Genomic DNA, 19,776 nt, shown 5'->3' on the forward strand with positions numbered 1-19,776 from the left:
CAGCCCAAGTTCCATGGGACATGGTTTGGGGTGACGTCCTCCAGAGGAAGGGGCACCTCTTACTAATTTGTACAAAGATGTAGTTTGGGCTTGCAGAGGCCTTGTAATAGCTTATTTCACCTCCTTCTCTTCTTGCCCCAGTTCAACCCTATGACCAGAGTGATATCTCTAAAACGCAAATGTGATCACAATACTCTCATCTCAAATGCCATTGGAGTAAATACACTCAACTTGGAATCCAAGGTGTCCCTTGAGGGTTGCCAGATAAAATACAGGACACTTGGTTAAATCTGTGTTTTAGATAAGCACCAAATAATGTTTTCATTTAAGTCTATCCCAAATATTATATGGGGCATACTGATACTAAAACACTGCTCATTGTTCATCTGAAATTGAAATATAACTGAGTGTTCTGTATTTTTATTTGCTAAATTTTCAATCATACTCCTGCCTCAACATACTAGCCCTAATAAGCTTCAACCAATTTGAATGTTCAATGTTCTCAAACAGGCCCTCATGCCTATCTGCGTATCTCACCTCTATACATTTGTTCTGGCTCTCACTCTGCTTAGAATGGCCTCCCTACCTGTCTTTCTCTGTCAAATTCAGCCATTTCTATACAGCCAGAAGCCTTTACTGTTGGTTCCAGGCAGATATGGTCTCTCCCATCTTTGGACCACATAGCACTTTGTATCTCTCCTGAGACCCCTACTTCCTCTATTTCATGTTCGGCTATGGGATGGGTTGGTAGCTCATCTTGTCTCCTCTATTAGAATATGAGTTTCTTAAGGAAAAGGATCATTATTATCCTCTTTTCTGTCCCTACGTGACTGGCACAGTGTCCTGCACATATTTTGTGCTCAATACATAGTTGTTAAACTACCAGTATTTAGCCCACCATGTTTTTAATAACTGTATTTTAGCTACTAACTGAAAACAATGATGATTCATTAAGACTCTTCCACATTTGGGTTCATTTGCTGATTGAGGATGAATCATTTGCTGGTTAAGACCCTTCCACATTTGTCACGTTTCAGATAAAGAACAGTGGAAGCTGAACAGCACAAAAGTATCAATTGTGATTAGGCACTTCTCATAAGAGACAATAGCTGTCATAACTTGGAATGTGTAATGGGTTAAAATACCATTCTATGTTTCTATTCGATCTGGTGTGAGGCTATTACAAGCTGTTCAAGGATGTTTTAACCCTCATGGAGGGTCCTCCTCTCCTTTCTACCTCCCTCCTTCTTTTCTTGTCTCCATCGTTCCTGTTTTGGCCCCTCTGCTGGGTATGCCATTCATGTACAATGTATGAAGTAATGGGGTCATTTATCAGGAAATAAACATGGCAGAGAAAGGCAACTAAAACTTTCAGGCATGTAGTCATTCATAAAGCAAAATGTCTAACAGAGGATATCCCGTATACCTGGAAAAGTAAATACTTAGGAGCTATTCATTTTACCATTATAGAAGTAACTAGAACTTCTGTGCCACGGGCTCTGGCACTGCCTTTGTGGAATAATGGTTGTTACTTTCTGGCCATAGAGTGGTATTTGGATATCCAGCCTGTGTTTCTCTCCCTCACATCACTTAGTATTTTTCTTCTGCCTAGGCCTACAGGGAAAATGTTTTTGCTCATTTAAAGATGAATGTAGACACCTATTCCTTCAAAAGAGCTCCCCACCACACAGCCACTGAAGGGATGAACGGACTCAGTAGTTCTAAGTGACGTCTGCAGGCCCTACTGCTTTCACACAGGTCAATGAACCTCTCCATCATATATGGCAAAAAAGAGCCAATGAAACACAAAGATAGATGAATAATTCTCCCCTAACTGCAGGGCTCTTTGGATCTCATATGTGTCCTTAAGAATTAATATGGTGAGTGAAACTGCGAGGCTCAGGGAAGTTGAGTCCCAGAAGCCAGACTAACTATTGCCTCTTAACACTTTCCTAACTATGCATAGCAATTTCAGTAGGTGGGAAAATAGTCCTCTAATCCCAACACAGGACCTTTCTTTGACTAAATGGTCACTTCCTATAATTCAAAACTCCTTTATTGGGATGTTAACTTTAATGGGCTTGGAATGAATACAGTTTTTCAAGGTTAATGTATTTCTAAGGGGTGGCTCAAGACAAGTGTGGTTAATGTAGCTGTAATACTCCTCACTCCAAGTCCTATTGCTTTAGGAGTTTATATATCAGTTTTCTCACCCCTTACTCCCTGTACTCAACATTCCCTTCTCCCCAGTCTCCCTGTCTCTCCCTCTCTCTGTTTGCTCCTTTTAAAGAGGAAAGTCTAGAATGCTGGTTTAAAAATAAATAAAGCTACCAAAAATTAGTTGGACTAAGCACCTTTCTAAAGAAAATGACTGCTAGTTTATTGCTGTATGGCAAATATAGATAATGCAGTTCCCTTTTATTGACCCAACAGTCATCAATTTAAAATACATGACAAGAGCATGTATCTGCGTGTCTTTCTAAACCCTTATTTTGTCCATTAAGCTTCATGTTACTGTTCACTGAAAAAAATTCAAGTTCTATCTTCCATATCTTAGAAAACCAGTAAGAGAAAACATTTCAACATTTTTGAACAAATGAGGTAAACATTCCTAAATAGGAATGTTCATTTAGGATTTTCACAGTTTTCACGGTTTTACCAGGGAAATCCTGACAGGGTAAGACTTTTGGCCTCTTGTAGAGCACAAAGTACCTTCATGCTTCCTGACATAATTCTACACTCAATTTTACAGCATCTTGTCTCAGAGATACTCCATATATAGAAATTGGTTTATAATCTTAAAAACAAAAGGAGGGCTTCCCTGGTGGCGCAGTGGTTGAGGATCCGCCTGCCGATGCAGGGGACGCGGGTTCGTGCCCCGGTCCGGGAGGACCCCGCATGCCGCGGAGCGGCTGGGCCCGTGAGCCATGGCCGCTGAGCCTGCGCGTCCGGAGCCTGTGCTCCACAGTGGGAGAGGCCACAACAGTGAGAGGCCCGCGTACCGCAAAAACAAAACAAAACAAAACAAAAGGAAGTTTCCTCTACAGGTTCAGAATGAGAGGCCACAGGTTTGCATGAAAAGAGCATGGTTCTACACTCAGAGAGAAAGGTTTCAGTCCTGCTCCTGACCAAACTCAGGCTCATTAGCCACTCTCCTCTGCAACATGTGGTTAATATTTACCTAGGTTTGTGGCGGGTAAACATTCAATAAAGGCAAGCAAGTTTTATTTATTAATCTCAGCTTCAGCTATACGTACACCTGATCCATTAATAAAAAGTTCACATCTCCATGTTTATGTAGCAAGGAATGCAAGCAGCCTCCACAGAGACGCAGATTATTGATATTACCATTGTTGGGGAAACCTGAGACTCAGTGGGTCAGTGGCCTGCATTTCATGGTAAGTGCTAGAGAAGCTTTTAGGTTTCTTATTCTGGAGTTCAAAGCAGTGTGAAGGTGAGATTCCAGGCCCTCTTATGGTGACTATCAAATTGCCAAATGGCATTGGTTTGGGTCATCCAAAGGAAAAACTTAATTTGAAATTGAGTAGCTCTGTAGCACTGTCATTGTCTTTGATACGGGCCTCCCTCAGATGAGAACCTCGCAGAATTATAGAATTTGTTGAAAAGGTAGAAACGTGCGGGTGAAAGCTGTCCACATGCTGTGTCTGTACATTTAGGAGTAAATCGCAGTGCTCCTCCTGCTGTTCGGGACTCTGTCTGTTAACATTAAAGTGTCCTCACAACTTATAAAAATCATTAAGGATTCCATCTGCACTCCCCTGGTGGGAAGTTAATAAATAAAACCATGCCAGCCAGTGTACATTTCAAATATTTACAATGCTTTACTTTCTCTCCAGGCAGTACTCTTGCAGTATGCCTCTGAGAAATTAGTGTAGACACAGAGTAGCCCTCCCCAAGGCTGGCATTTTATTAAGGAAGTCTCAGAGTCACTTCTTTCTCCATTGTCCCCCAGAACATTGATCTCGTTACCTCTGACGCCCATGGCAGGGATTAAAGAAGGGAAAGGAAGAGAAGAAAAGGAAAGGGAAGGGGAAGGCAGTGGTCAGGGAGAGGAAGGGAAGAGAAGGAAAGTGGTAGGAGTACTGGACAACAAGGGAAAGGGAGGGGAGGCACAGAAAGTAAGTGGCATTTAGCAGTTGCTTAGTAAATATTTACACTGAACCCAGACTCCACTAACACACTTCCGTTCTCAATCTCAACTGAATTGTAGTTTCAGTAACCAGGGGCAAAGTGATACCAATAACGATGGCTTGTAAGTGTTCTATATGAAAGAAAAATACAGAGAAAGCAATCTTTAATACTGCTAAAGATCACTCCCTGACAAATGAAAGATTAAAGATTGACATGAAGATGCTTTCTGAACAGTAGAAGTTGTGAAATGATGGGGAAGGGTAGCGAAAATGGTTTTAGAATTTCTTTCTCAGAAGAATTTTTAAAACTTGAATACATTATTACCTTCCTGGGATGGTTAGAAGAGACCCAACTGAGGGTGGGAAGCAATGGATCCTTAAAGACAAGTCTGACTCCGTGGAGACTTTAGCTGGAGGGAAGGAGACGTCACAGACAATGGAGGTGAGGGTGAGAAAATGAGATGGAAAGAGAAATCCAAGCAGAGTTTCTTGCTTAGGCTCAAGCCGTGTACTAGGTTAACATGCTGGGATTCCGTCCACACACACACGCCTTTGATCACCAGGTATCAATCTGGAAATGTATCCCCTGGTGTCATCCAGCACCAGCACCTGGAGCTGAATGGTTATGTCACTGAACTCATCACTGTTCTCAAATGGCAGGAATCACCATGGTGCTGACCATGTCCACGATCCTCTCTGGGGTGTGCGCCTCCATGCCCAGGTGTCCTACGTCAAGGCCGTGGACGTGTACCTGTGGGTTAGCTCCCTCTTTGTCTTCCCGTCAGTCCTTGAGTATGCAGCCGTGAACTACCTCACCACAGTGAAGACAGGGAAGGTATTGCCTTCTTTTGACTGTTGTATCCTTTCCGGAATGTGAAAAAGACTACCCTCATCTATGCCCTCTCCTGACAGCATTGCAACCCTTGTGTGAAGTCCATGTGCCTTGGCAAGATGCAAGTTTATGGAGTGATGACAATTATTGAACTTTATTCTTTCTGCTCTGTGCTGGTTGGTTTCCTCAGCATCCTCATTCACCTTTGCCAAGAGATTTTCTGTGTGAGGAATTTCTCTCAGTGTGCTCCCCTCCACTGACTCTAACCCTTGAAAAGAAGGGGTTGATGTACAAATCACATCCTTTCAAGTAGATGATGATGATGATAATAATAATAGCTAACATTTAATGAGTGTTTCTTATATATTGGCATTGTGCTAACCATCCAACATATTATGTCTTTTAATTCTCAGAGTAACTCCAAGAGGTTGGTACTTTATCACCTTCATTTTACGGAGGTGAAATAGGAGCAGATGGGGGAGTAACTTGACCAAGGTCACACAGCTTAAGAGGAATCAGGATTTGTTTCTGCAGCACCCTGACTCCAAAGGCTGTGCTCTCAACCAATCAATGATCGATCTCCACCAAGAGCTAGGATTTATTTTTCTTTTCTAGTCACTCGGGAGAGTGGTAGAGCACAAGGGAAGGTTCTTCTCTTCACAGTGTACTGGGAATAAGGTACCTTCTCGGCCTAAATGTTATCACCTGTTCCTTGTGACATTGTCAATCTGGATAGATTGCTCTCTCCCTGCTTCATTTCACAAAGGGGTGGGGCACCAACTTCCTGTTATTACGAGAACTGACACATGATATTTTACTTCATAAACCTAACTGATCAAATTAATTTGTTTGCTATATATGTGTGTGTGTATATGTGTATATATATATGTGCAATTTTAATGTGATATATTCACACCGGTTTACGAAATTCTTACAATGACTATTTATACACACCCAAAACATTATTTAATATTTATTTATACTTCTAGTGAGAGTATTTCATACTTTTCAGAGCATTTGTATATCCTCTTCTGGAACCGAGCCCTCATATCAACTCCATGATGTAGGCCTTGCGGAGATGATGATCTCTGGTGATTTGCCGAAAGATCCAGAGCCAGCAGAGCTGCAATCGCAGTTCAGATCTCCTGTAATGCTACTTCAGTCTTTTATTTCATATCCTTTGAGTCAAAGCTGTAATAGAACCTGATTTTGCTTCATTGCAGATGCTTTAGTTTCTTTTGTTGACAGCATGAAAGTATGAGTCTCTGTCACATACATACCCACAGTGACCGCTATGCAGGCGTGAGAAAATCAGGAGCTTTTAGACGAGTGTGCCGTAATCGGCATGTACGCATCACCTGGGATTTGTTAAGATTTTCATTCAGTAGGTCTGGGGTGGGAGCTGAGGGTCTGCATTTCTAAGCCCTGGCTGCTGCCAGTCCATAGCCACACTGTGAAGAGCCATGATTAGATAAGCTGTGAAGTGAAAGAGATAAATGTGCGATGAGGAGAAGAATTTTGTTCTTGTGTTATTTTGTTTTGTTTTGTTTTCACGTGGGGAGTGGTGAACCCACGACAGAGGCACTGTAGTAATTTCGGCCACCTCTAGCTAGTCCTCTGACTCGCCACCTCCACCCACCCCACCACAAAGCACATGTGCTCACACTACCTGCATGTTTTTTTCACTTGATCGGGTTGTTCACAGTCTTCTGTGTACCCCAGAAGATATTCTTTTGAATTAATAAGCATTGTTCACTTTAAAAATTATTTTTTATTTTCAATTGTAGTAAAATATACATAACATAGAAGTTGCCATCTTAATTGTTTTTGTTTTGTTTTCTTTTTTTTTTTTTTCGCTACGTGGGCCTCTCACTGTTGTGTCCTCTCCCGTTGCGGAGCACAGGCTCCGGACGCGCAGGCTCAGCGGCCATGGCTCACGGGCCCAGCCGCTCCGCGGCATGTGGGATCTTCCCGGACCGGGGCATGAACCCGTGTCCCCTGCATCGGCAGGCGGACTCTCAACCACTGTGCCACCAGGGAAGCCCTTAATTGTTTTTAAGTGTACAGTTTCATAGTATTAAGAGTATACACATTGCCATACAACCAATCTCCAGAAAGTGTTCACCTTGCAAAATCGAAACTCTGTACCCATTAAACAACTCCCCATTTCCCCCTCCTCCTAACCTCTGGAAACCACCATTCTATGCATTCTCCTTCAAAGGTGCAATTATCTCAAAGAAATGTCCTACTTGCCCTTCATATGTTTGTGGTACAAATGAAGGAGCACAGATTTGGAGTCAGAAGTGATGCCAAACCTAATATCCTAGCTCCGTGTGCCAGGCTGTCTCCTAAACCTCATTCTGCCTTTGCAAAATGGTGGAATTTCTTCCCTATTACCTCACAGAGCTGTTGTGAAGATCAAATGATATAATAAATGCATTTAACATTTTTGCATACCATATAGTGCTACACAAATGTTATGTTCTTATTGTGATTAGTGCCCAGAGCATATTCTCTGAAGGAGTAGCAGTTTTGAAAGGGATAGTGGAACAGGCTGTTTGAGATGAGAGATCTTTAAAGGGGTGGGATGCTCTGGTGAGATGCAGGGAAAAAAGATACATCTGTAGGATTGGGGGCTAATCAATGATACCTCTCCCCTCTGTATGTGAGTTGGGAAACCAGTCTGAGAGAGAGAGAGAGATGTAGGAGCCAGACAGATGGATGTGATAATGTTACCTTTCTTATTGGTAAAACAGTTTAGAGAAATTGCCTTAGATCTGTGAGCAGGGGGTCCCACTAATATTTCATTGCTGTATTCAGTGTACTTACTCTCTTGGTCACTGGCGAAGCTAGACAATTCAGGATTTCCCTGTGAGGACAGTCTCCTTTACCTCATTTCAGAAAACAAACCTGGACACCAATGCAGATCCTAAAGTGACTCCAAAAGGACTAAAAACACACATGTCAGTTCCTTCTTCCAAACCCCTAGGGTAGAGTGATTGAGGGATGATGAGAAAGACCAGGAATGTTAGGCTATGGAGTTCCTCCCTATGAAATCATGAAGTTAAGCAAAGCTCATTTCCTTCCAACACCACGATCACCACCATCACACACCCGTCCCAACCACCCCCAGATACCAAGAGATGGGAGAACAGTAAGGTCCATGGAAAATTTGTCCCTAGCATTGACCATTGCCCAGAAAGGAGAAAGGAAGCTATTTTCTTTCTTATTCTTCATCCAAATGTTTTCCTAATTCTAGGACTTAGAGCTCAGTCTAAAACCATCAAATCTGTACTTTAGATATAATATGCCTTAGCTTTGTGCTTATTTGTAAGCTGGAGTGAAAAATTAAAGACCAGTTCTAAAACTGTTTCTACTGGAACAACCAACTTACAAACTTGTGAACATTAGCAGCCTACTGGTAAATTGTGCACTGCAAAGTTTAACCAATTTTATAGATCTAAATTATCATAATGGAGAAAGAAAACCAAGGAGACAGTATATAGTTATTCTATCCTCAGATCCAGAGTTGGATATAAGTGTTATTATTGGCTATTGGTTAGTAATTCAGTCTCAATGTCGTTTCATGTTTATTTTACCCATTTTCATTTTACTATGAGAAGTTTCTACAACTAAAACACAAAGGGACAACATAATTCGAGTATGGGTCCCTGGTTAGTTTACTGACTGCACAAAATAGTCCTTATGTCTCTTGAATTCAGTAAAATATTAGGTTTTTGAGTCAGTATGGAACCAAATACACATTTTGGCAGAATTTACTCTGCAGCCTCCAATTTGAATTATGAATACTTTCATCCAGTAGTAGCCTGTCCATATTTGTTCATTTTTTAGCTTCCCTAGAGATCAAAAAGAAATTTTGTTTTCTCAGAAAGCAATTAGTAACAGCTGCTTCCTAGACACAGCTCTGTATCAGGGAGAACCACTATCTCCCGCAGAGTAAAACCTTAAAGAAAAACAGTGGTTTAGATTCAGTCAAGCAATGGAGCCAGAAAGCATTGATAACTCACTCCTTCAAAAAAATCCACCAATTTCAAGTTGTTTAATTGAGCTATGTTAGTATCATTTAAAGGTACTTTTCAGCAAAAGTGGGAAGGCTTGGTCAATTTGCATTTTAAAGGAGCAGCTAAAATCGTTCCCTATCTCCACCCCAAATTCAAGCAAAAATGGATCACCAGATGATATTGTTCTGTTTTGGGACAAAAACCCCACACTGATTAGGCATACTGCTATGTTTTCTCTAAAGAGGAAAAATACATTGAAAAACAAGTCCAATTGCTTATATTGCTCTTCTGATAAATCATGTTCAATTTCAACACACAAACTTAGGGCAAGCAATTCATACTACTCAGAAACAAAGAGGAAAACTTGAAACAATGTTCCCTTTTGTGGAAAAAAACATTGAGTGTAACAGTCTGTCAGGCCTGGACTAAATTAGAAAACATTGACAATTATAGTTGTGATACATTTATTTGTATAATGCTCAAATCTCTCTCTCTCTAAATCCCTATTAAAAATGGATGTCTAAGATGATGTTTTCCATTTATTATGAAAATGACTTTTCATCAGACACCAGAAGCAAAACCAGAATTCTATTCTTTAAAATAAACAAACATTCTTAATATTTATTGAAACTATTTTTAAAATCTGATTGTTTAGATTTTTACTGTAATTCCAACTCCTAAAACCATATTCATGACTAACTAACAAAAGTCTTTTTGTCAGATTTCTGGAATGTACAGTATTGATACAGCTTAAGCCATGGCCTTCGATGGTTGTTACCATGACAGTACAACTGACACGGACCAGACATCCTTTTCTCTACACTCAGAAGAGGACTCCATGCAAGAAAGATGCACAGGCAACCTCAGCACAGATTCACCTCCGATAAAGAGAAGAAAATCACTAGGAGGGCAGGTTGGTAAAATCATTCTGGAGAGCAACCATGTCATTGACACCTATTCAATGATTTTATTTCCCATTGTGTACATTACATTTAATTTGTTTTACTGGAGTATTTACGTGTGAAGAGGAAAGCCCAGTTGATAAAATTTGTTTTGGAGTCAGATTATGTTAAAAACAACAATAAAAACCACCAACTCTTAACTATAAATTGGATGGTACTAGACTACACTGGAGTCAGCCAGTCACTTCTCTTGGCCCAAAGAAGATTTGAAAGTTAACTGATTCACATCTAGGAAAGAGTTTAAGGTCTTAGGAGAATTTGGCTCCATCAATGAGAGTCGACATTCTGCTTGCCTCCCCGACACCAGAAGCTGCCTTAAGGACACAGCCTTGCGATAGTAAGGGGTTACTGAGACATCTGGACCATATACAGAGAGAGAGAAAGCAAGTCAGAGAGACAGACAGAGACAGAGAGCACTGCCCGGCTGCAGTCTTTATTGTTGGCTAATCATTTTTCTACAAGGAGTTGCAAATTAAATGGAGAACGTGACTACATTTCAGAAGCCGTGTGGCTGACAGGGTCCTGGTGCTCTGGCCTGGTATCAGGCCTGAGCCTCTGAGGTGGGAGAGCCGAGTTCAGGACATTGGACCACCAGAGACCTCCCGGCCCCATGTAATATCAACTGGCGGGAGCTCTCCCAGAGATCTCCATCTCAATGCTAAGACCCAGCTCCACCCAACGGCCAGCAAGCTCCAGTGTTGGATGCCCCATGCCAAACAACTAGCAAGACAGGAACACAACGCCACCCATTAGCAGAGAGGCTGCCTAAAATCATACTAAGTTCACAGACACCCCAAAACACAGCACTGGATGCAGCCCTGCCCATCAGAAAGACAAGATCCAGCCCCACCCACCAGAACACAGGCACCAGTCCCCTCCACCAGGAAGCCTACACAAGCCCCTGAACCAACTTTACCCACTGGAGGCAGACACCAAAAACAATGGAAACTACGAACCTGCACCCTGTGAAAAGGAGACCCCAAACACAGAAAGTAAGCAAAATGGGAAGACAGAGAAATATGCAGCAGATAAAGAAGAAAGGTAAAAACCCACCAGACCAAACAAATGAAGAGGAAACAGGCAGTCTGTCTGAAAAAGAAGTCAGAGTAATGATAGTAAAGATGATCCCAAATCTTGGAAATAGAATGGAGAAAATATAAGAAAGTATTAAAAAAGACCTAGAAGAAATAAAGAGCAAACAAACAATAATGAACAACATAATAAATGCAATTTAAAATTCTCTAGAAGGAATCAAAAACAGAATAACTGAGGCAGAAGAACAGATAAGTGACCTGGAAGATAAAATAGTGGAAATAACTACTGCAGAGCAGAATAAAGAAAAAAGAATGAAAAGAATTGAAGACAGTCTCAGGGACCTCTGGGACAACATTAATTGCACCAACATTCGAAACATAGGGGTCCCAGAAGAAGAAGAGAAAAAGAAAGGGTCTGAGAAAATATTTGAAGAGATTTTAGTTGAACCCTAATGTGGGAAAGGAAATAGTGGATCAAGTCCAGGAAATGCAGAGAGTCCCATATAGGATAAATCCAAGGAGAAACACACCAAGACGCATATTAATCAAATTATCAAAAATTAAACACAAAGAAAAAATATTAAAAGCAGCAAGGGAAAAGCGACAAATAATATACAAGGGAATCCCCATAAAGTTAACAACTGATCTTTCAGCAGAAACTCTACAAGCCAGAAGGGAGTGGCAGGAAATATTTAATGATGAATGATGATGAAAGGGAAAAACCTACAAACAAGATTACTCTACCCAGCAAGGATCTCATTCTGATTTGAAGGAAAATTAAAACCTTTACAGATAAGCAAAAGTTAAGAGAACTCAGCACCACCAAACCAGCTTAACAACAAACGCTAAAGGAACTTCTCTAGGCAGGAAACACAAGAGAAGGAAAAGACCTACAAAAACAAACACAAAACAATTAAGAAAATGGTAATAGGAACATATATATCGATAATTACCTTAAATGTAAATGGATTAAATGCTCTAACCAAAAGACACAGACTGGCTGAATGAATACAAAAACAAAACCCGTATATATGCTGTCTACAAGAGACCCACTTCAGACCTAGGGACACATAGAGACTGAAAGTGAGGGGATGGAAAAAGATATTCCATGTAAATGCAAATCAAAAGAAAGCTGGAGTAGAAATTCTCATATCAGACAAAATAGACTTTAAAATAAAGACTGTTATAAGAGACAAAGAAGGATACTACATAATGATCAAGGGATCAATCCAAGAAGAAGATATAACAATTGTAAATATTTATGCATCCAGCATAGGAGCACCTCAATACATAAGGCAAATGCTAACAGCCATAAAAGGGGAAATCGACAGTAACACAATAATACTAAGGGACTTTAACACCCCACTTTCACCAATGGACAGATCATCCAAAATGAAAATAAATAAGGAAACACAAGCTTTAAATGATACATTAAAAAGATGGACTTAATTGATATTTATAGGATATTCCATCCAAAAACAACAGAATACACTTTCTTCTCAAGTGCTTATTGAACATTCTCCAGGATAGATCATATCCTGGGTCACAAATTAAGCCACGGTAAATTTAAGAAAATTGAAATCATATCCAGTATCTTTCCCAACTACAACGCTGAGACTAGATATCAATTACAGGAAAAAATCTGTGAAAAATACAAACACATGGAGGCTAAATGATACGCTACTAAATAACCAAGAGATCACTGAAGAAATCATAGAGGAAATCAAAACTTACCTAGAAACAAATGACAATGAAGACACGATGACCCAAAACCTATGGGATGCAGCAAAAGCGTTTCTAAGAGGGAAGTTTATAGGAATACAATCCTATCTAAAGAAACAATAAAAATCTCTAATAAACAATCTAACCTTACATCTAAAGCAATTAGAGAAAGAAGAACAAAAAAACCCCAAAGTTAGCAAAAAGAAAGAAATCATAAAGATCAGATCAGTAATAAACGAAAAAGAAACAAAGGAAATGATAGCAAAGATCAATAAAACTAAAAGCTGTTTCTTTGAGAAGATAAACAAAATTGATAAACCACTAGCCAGACTCATCTAGAAAAAAAGCAGAAGACTCAAATCAAAGAATTAGAAATTTAAAAGAAGAAGTAACAAGTGATCCTGCAGAAATACAATGAAACATGAGGGACTACTGCAAGCAACTCTATGCCAATAAAATGGACAACCTGGAAAAATTGGACAAATTCTTAGAAAAGCACAAACTTCCGAGACTGAACCAGGAAGAAATAGAAAATATGAACAACTAATCACAAGCACTGAAATTGAAACTGTGATTAAAAGTCTTCCAACAGGGCTTCCCTGGTGGTGCAGTGGTTGAGGGTCTGCCTGCTGGTGCATGGGATGTGGGTTCGTGCCCCGGTCCGGGAGGACACCACATGCTGTGGAGTGGCTGGGCCCATGAGCCGTGGACGCAGAGTCTGCGCATCTGGAGCCTATGCTCCACAACGGGAGAGGCCGCGGCAGTGGGAGGCCCGTGTACCGCCAAAAAAAAAAAAAGAATAAAAATCTTCCAACAAACAAAAGCCCAGGACCAGATGGCTTCACAGGTAAATTCTATCAAACATTTAGAGAAGGGCTAACACCTATCCTTCTCAAACTCTTCCAAAATATAGCAGAGGGAGGAACACTCCCAAACTCATTCTACGAGGCCACCATCACCCTGATACCAAAACCAGACAAAGATGTCACAAAAAAAGAAAACTACAAACCAATATCACTGATGAACATAGATGCAAAAGTCCTCTACAAAATACTAGCAAACAGCATCCAACAGCACATTAAAAGGATCATATACCATGATCAAGTGGGGTTTATCCCAGGAAGCAAGGATTCTTCAATATACACAAATCAATCAATGTGATACAACATATTAACAAACTGAAGGATAAAAACCATTTGATCCTCTCAATAAATGCAGAAAATGCTTCTGACAAAATTCAACACCATTTATGATAAAAACCCTCCAGAAAGTAGTCATAGAGGGAACTTACCTCAACATAATAAAGGCCATATATGACAAACACACAGCCAACATCGTTCTTCATGGTGAAAAACTGAAACCATTTCTTCTAAAATCAGGAACAAGACAAGGGTGTCCACTCTCACCACTATTATTCAACATAGTTTTGGAAGTTGAAGCCACCACAATCAGAGAAGAAAAAGAAATAAAAGGAAGCCAAATTGGAAAAGAAGAAGTAAAGCTGTCACTGTTTGTAGATGACATGATACTATACATAGAGAATCCTAAAGATGTTTCCAGAAAACTACTAGAGCTAATCAATGAATTTGGTAAAGTAGCAGGATACAAAATTAATGCACAGAAATCTCTTGCATTCCTATACACTAATGATGAAAAATCTGAAAGAGAAATTAAGGAAACACTCCCATTTACCATTGCAAAAAAGAGAATAAAATACCTAGGAATAAATCTACTTAAGGAGAAAAAAGACCTGTATGCGGAAAACTATAAGACACTGATGAAAGAAATTAAAGATGATACAAACAGATGGGGAGATACACCATGTTCTTGGATTGGAAGAATCAACATTGTGAAAATGACTATACTACCCAAAGCAATCTACAGATTCAGTGCAATCCCTATCAAACTACCACTGGCATTTTTCACAGAACTAGAACAAAAAATTTCACAATTTGTATGGAAACACAAAAGACCCCGAATAGCCAAAGCAATCTTGAGAACAATAAAAGGAGCTGGAGGAATCAGCTCCCGGACCACAGACTATACTACAAAGCTACAGTAATCAAGACAGTATGGTAGTGGCACAAAAGCAGAAATATAGATCAATTGAACAGGATAGAAAGCCCAGAGATAAACCCACACACATATGGTCACCTTATCTTTGATAAAGGAGGCAAGAATGTACAATGGAGAAAATACAGCCTCTTCAATAAGTGGTGCTGGGAAAACTGGACAGCTACATGTAAAAGAATGAAATTAGAACACTCTGTAACACCATACACAAAAATAAACTCAAAATGGATTAAAGACCTAAATGTAAGGCCAGAAACTATCAAACTCTTAGAGGAAAACATAGGAAGAACACTTTATGACATAAATCACAGCAATATCCTCTTTGACCCATCTCCTAGAGAAATGGAAACACAAACAAATAAATGGGACCTAATGAAACTTAAAAGCTTTTGCACAGCAAAGGAAACCATAAACAAGACGAAAAGATAACCCTCAGAATGGGAAAAAATATTTGCAAACGAAGCAACTGGCAAAGGATTTATGTCCAAAATATACAAGCAACTCATGCAGCTCAATATCAAAAAAATCAAACAATCCAATCCAAAAATGGGCAGAAGACCTAAATAGACATTTCTCCAAAGAAGATATACAGATTACCAACAAACACATGAAAGGATGCTCAACATCACTAATCATTAGAGAAGTGCAAATCAAAACTACAATATGGTATCACCTCACACCAGTCAGAATGGCCATCATCAAAAAATCTACAAACAATAAATGCTGGAGAGGGTGTTGGGAAAAGGGAACCCTCTTGCACTGTTGGTGGGAATGTAAATTGATACAGCCACTATGGAGAACAGTATGGAGGTTCCTTAAAAAACTGAAAATAGAACTACCATATGACCCAGCAATCTCACTACTGGGCATATACCCTGAGAAAACCATAATTCTAAAAGAGTCATGTACCACAATGTTCATTGCAGCTCTATTTATAATAGCCAGGACATGGAAGCAACCTAGGTGTCCTTCAACAGATGAATGGATAAGGAATATGTGGCACTTATATACAACAGAATATTACTCAGCCATAAATAGAAACGAAATTTGGTTATTTGTAGTGAGGTGGATGGACCTAGAGTCTGCCATACAGAGTGAAGTAAGTCAGAAAGAGAAAAGCAAATACCATATGCTAACACATATATATGGAATCTAAAAAAAAAAAAGAAAAAATGGTCACGAAGAATATAGGGGCAGGACGGGAATAAAGACACAGACCTACTAGAGAATGGACTTGAGGACACGGGGAGCAGGAAGTTGAAGCTGGGAGAAAATGAGAGAGTAGCACTGACATATATATACTACCCAATGTAAAGTAGCTAGTGGGAAGCAGCTGCATCACACAGGGATATCAGCTCGGTGCTTTATGACCACCTAGAGGGGTGGGATAGGGAGGGTGGGAGGCAGACGCAAGAGGGAGGGGATATGGGGATATATGTATACATATAGCTGATTCACTTTGTTATACAGCAGAAATTAGCACAGTATTGTAAAGCAATTATACTCAAATAAAGATTTAAAGAAAAATAATAGTCATAGGCATGCAGAGTATGGAAATACAGTTTCCATAGGGAAGGGCTTTGTAAATGCTTCATTTAGATTCTCCTTGCTTTCGAAATGTAAATTGTCTGCATTTAACTGAGGGATAAAGCTGGACTATCACAATAATTCCAGGAGAGTCTGTTCCTTAGTTCTAGATTACTTAACAGTGCTGAATCCCTCTGAGGTAGAATTACCAGCATCAAGGTGGCACCATGGTCACTCACACAGCTGAGATTCCCATGAAGAGCCTCCTTCTTCCACCTCCAATCAAGTCTTTCATCCTATTTTACTATTAAGTTTCATATGTTATTGACAGCAAGGGGGGACAAAAAATCTAAACATCACTCAGTCTTCCCATCCTAATGTTAGATTAATACATTAATCTTCAATAGTAGCATCTTGTAGTTATAGCTTTCATAGCTTTTTGGAGGTATTTAATTAGTTACCTTTGTTCACCAAATGTTTATTGACCTCCTGCATGTACTAGGTATTTTATTTGGTGTTATGTACTAAAAAATGAATACAAAATGACATTCCTGCCATCAGTGAGTGCACAGCATAGTAGGAACAGTGAAATGGCAGCTACAATAAATAATGAATGTAATGGATGTTAAAATAGAGGTATATACACTACGCTACCTGGGTTCTGAAAAGAGGATATCAAAAGAAGGGAAAAAACATCCATGAAGGGATGAGGGCTCTCAATTTAAAAACAACTGAAGATAGAACTACCATATGACCCAGCAATCCCACTACTGGGCATATACCCTGAGAAAACCAAAATTCAAAAAGAGTCATGTACCAAAATGTTCATTGCAGCTCTATTTACAATAGCCCGGAGATGGAAACAACCTAAGTGCCCGTCATCGGATGAATGGATAAAGAAGATGTGGCACATATATACAATGGAATATTACTCAGCCATAAAAAGAAACGAAATTGAGCTATTTGTAATGAGGTGGATAGACCTAGAGTCTGTCATACAGAGTGAAGTAAGTCAGAAAGAAAAAGACAAATACCGTATGCTAACACATATATATGGAATTTAAGAAAAAAAATGTCATGAAGAACCTAGGGGTAAAGCAGGAATAAAGACGCAGACCTCCTAGAGAACGGACTTGAGGTTATGGGGAGGGGGAAGGGTGAGCTGTGACAGGGCGAGAGAGAGTCATGGGCATATACACACTAACAAACGCAGTAAGGTAGATAGCTAGTGGGAAGCAGCCGCATGGCACAGGGATATTGGCTCGGTGCTTTGTGACAGCCTGGAGGGGTGGGATAGGAGGGTGGGAGGGAGGGAGACGCAACAGGGAAGACATATGGGAACATATGTTTATGTATGACTGATTCACTTTGTTATAAAGCAGAAACTAATACACCATTGTAAAGCAATTATACCCCAATAAAGATGTTAAAAAAAAAAAACAACAACTGAAGATGCTTACAGACTTGGTATTGAGTGAAAAAATTGAATGAAATTTATGTATCCCGTAGCAATCTGTAGTAACTTTGGTTGAACCAAGTAAATCAGGTCAAGTGGGTATTAAATAAACGTTTGGTAAGTAGAAAACCCTCCAATGATCAGCATTCATTTTGTAGATTGACAGTTTGCATGCTTTTGTGTTGAGTATTTGTGAAAAAGATTCCATTTAGAGATAAGTTCTCTCTAGGAAGTATGAAATATTTCCCATCCTATTTTGATCTCTGGGATTGAATTAAGGGAAATAAATTAAACGGTGTATTACTTTCAGTGTCTTGCCATTTATTTTACCATAAAGTGAACTAAAATGATTTGAATTATTTCATGCCAGGTGAAGAGACAAATAACGTCCTGCTTGTTTACCAATAACATTGGTTTTGGTTCTCTATTGTGAATAACATACTGTTCTAGAAACTTATTTTCCTCTTGGGTGCAAAAGATTTAAAGGCAAATTCTTTCTCTATTATGACTTCCCTCATGGGCAGGCTAATTCTGGGATACTTCATTCTATTTTCTTAATACAACTTCTTCAGTTATTTCAAAACTTTCCAAGGATTATATTTTTCTAGGAAACTGTCCAAAATTGAGCTAATATAATTTATTTGGAAACTTTCTCTGTTTAATTGGATAAACCATAAATACAATTTATAAGTATTCATTTAATAGTTTTTAAGCTTGACTTAAAGGGGGTAAAATTTTCTAGGATTATATTTTCAAAATCTAGAACAGATTAATATCCTAGGTGGTTCTTTGGGAATTTGTAGCTATTATTTAAGCAAAATACTACAGTTGGATTAACATTTCTACTTCTGATATATGATATACTCTGTATATAATCGATGCAAAAAAAAAGAAAAGACATATCTGCAAATGAACAGAATAAATCTGCACAATTCCCTTCTTCTGAGTCTCCAGTTTTTCAGACATTGCTTTCTTTCTTCCATTTGATCTATAACGTTCGGGACAGCTAACACTTCCCTTGGGCGTATTCATTGCACAATTTTAAATGCATCACTGTATACATTTGGCAATCTAGCCCAGAAAAATGGGTCTCTATCACAGGACACATACACTCGGCATTCCTCTTGAGGGGCATTAATGCACAATAGTTGGCCAAGCAAACGTAACTTTTGTTAATGTCTAGAAACACAGTCATTGCATTCTTCAGTAATAAATGTCTAAAATATATTTACTGCTCAAGAGCATTAATTAGAGCGTTCACAATAAGCTCCTAGGATTTTAGCTCATTTTCTTCTCAAATCAGTGGCTTGTTGAAGATGGTGAGGACAGAACTGTTGCAGTGAGCTTTGTTTCTGCTGGGGAGCAACAACATTCCTGGTTTGGTTCTTATTTCATGAAGAATGAAATCACAGCTACCTGGGAAATCTGTGAGTGACAGACAGCATATAATAGTTATCTCATTGTGATTTTCACTTCATTTACTGATTACAGTCTGGAATAGACTGTGTGTGATTGTTCACTGAGGGATAAGCTTGGATAAAATGTGAAGATTTCAGAAAATAAGTTGCTTTCCAAGATTAAGAAAGAGCCAGCCAACTCTATAAACTGCCTAAATATAGAAATGGGCTATTTTATCAGGACCGCTCTGAAAAACCTATGAAAAGATATATTTTAACTTAAGTTTATTGTTTTTGTTCTGATTACAAAAGAAATATAATTTCATTATAAAAATTAAAAATACCAGTTGGCCAAAAAAAAATCCACTCAAATAGTTCATATTTTAATGAATATTCTTAGAGTTTTTCTATGCATAACATATATTTTTCTAACAAAATCATTTTGTATATATCTTCATTTATTAATGTAAACGCTTATGTCATACTAAACACTGCTGGGGATACAGTAACTGAAGATGAACACCCCCTGACTTATTGAACATACATTCTACTTGAAAATGTGTCTAAACTGTGCCATTTGTAGCCAGATTTTCTACCTTA

The 19,776-nt window shown here is 39.1% G+C and overlaps 1 protein-coding gene across 1 annotated transcript in view; it reads left to right on the plus strand.

Annotated features, from left to right (window-relative positions):
- Window positions 1-10,029, plus strand: part of GABRR3 (gamma-aminobutyric acid type A receptor subunit rho3) — an 80,646-nt gene extending 70,617 nt beyond the window's left edge. Inside the window, 4 exon segments of the mRNA XM_060149058.1 lie at window positions 276-283; window positions 4,812-4,868; window positions 4,871-4,986; window positions 9,727-10,029. Of these exon segments, the coding sequence (XP_060005041.1) occupies window positions 276-283; window positions 4,812-4,868; window positions 4,871-4,986; window positions 9,727-10,029 (484 nt within the window).
- The last annotated feature ends 9,747 nt before the right edge of the window (window positions 10,030-19,776 follow it).

Source organism: Lagenorhynchus albirostris, chromosome 5 (assembly GCF_949774975.1).
Source record: "Lagenorhynchus albirostris chromosome 5, mLagAlb1.1, whole genome shotgun sequence".
Classification (NCBI taxonomy): domain Eukaryota; kingdom Metazoa; phylum Chordata; class Mammalia; order Artiodactyla; family Delphinidae; genus Lagenorhynchus; species Lagenorhynchus albirostris.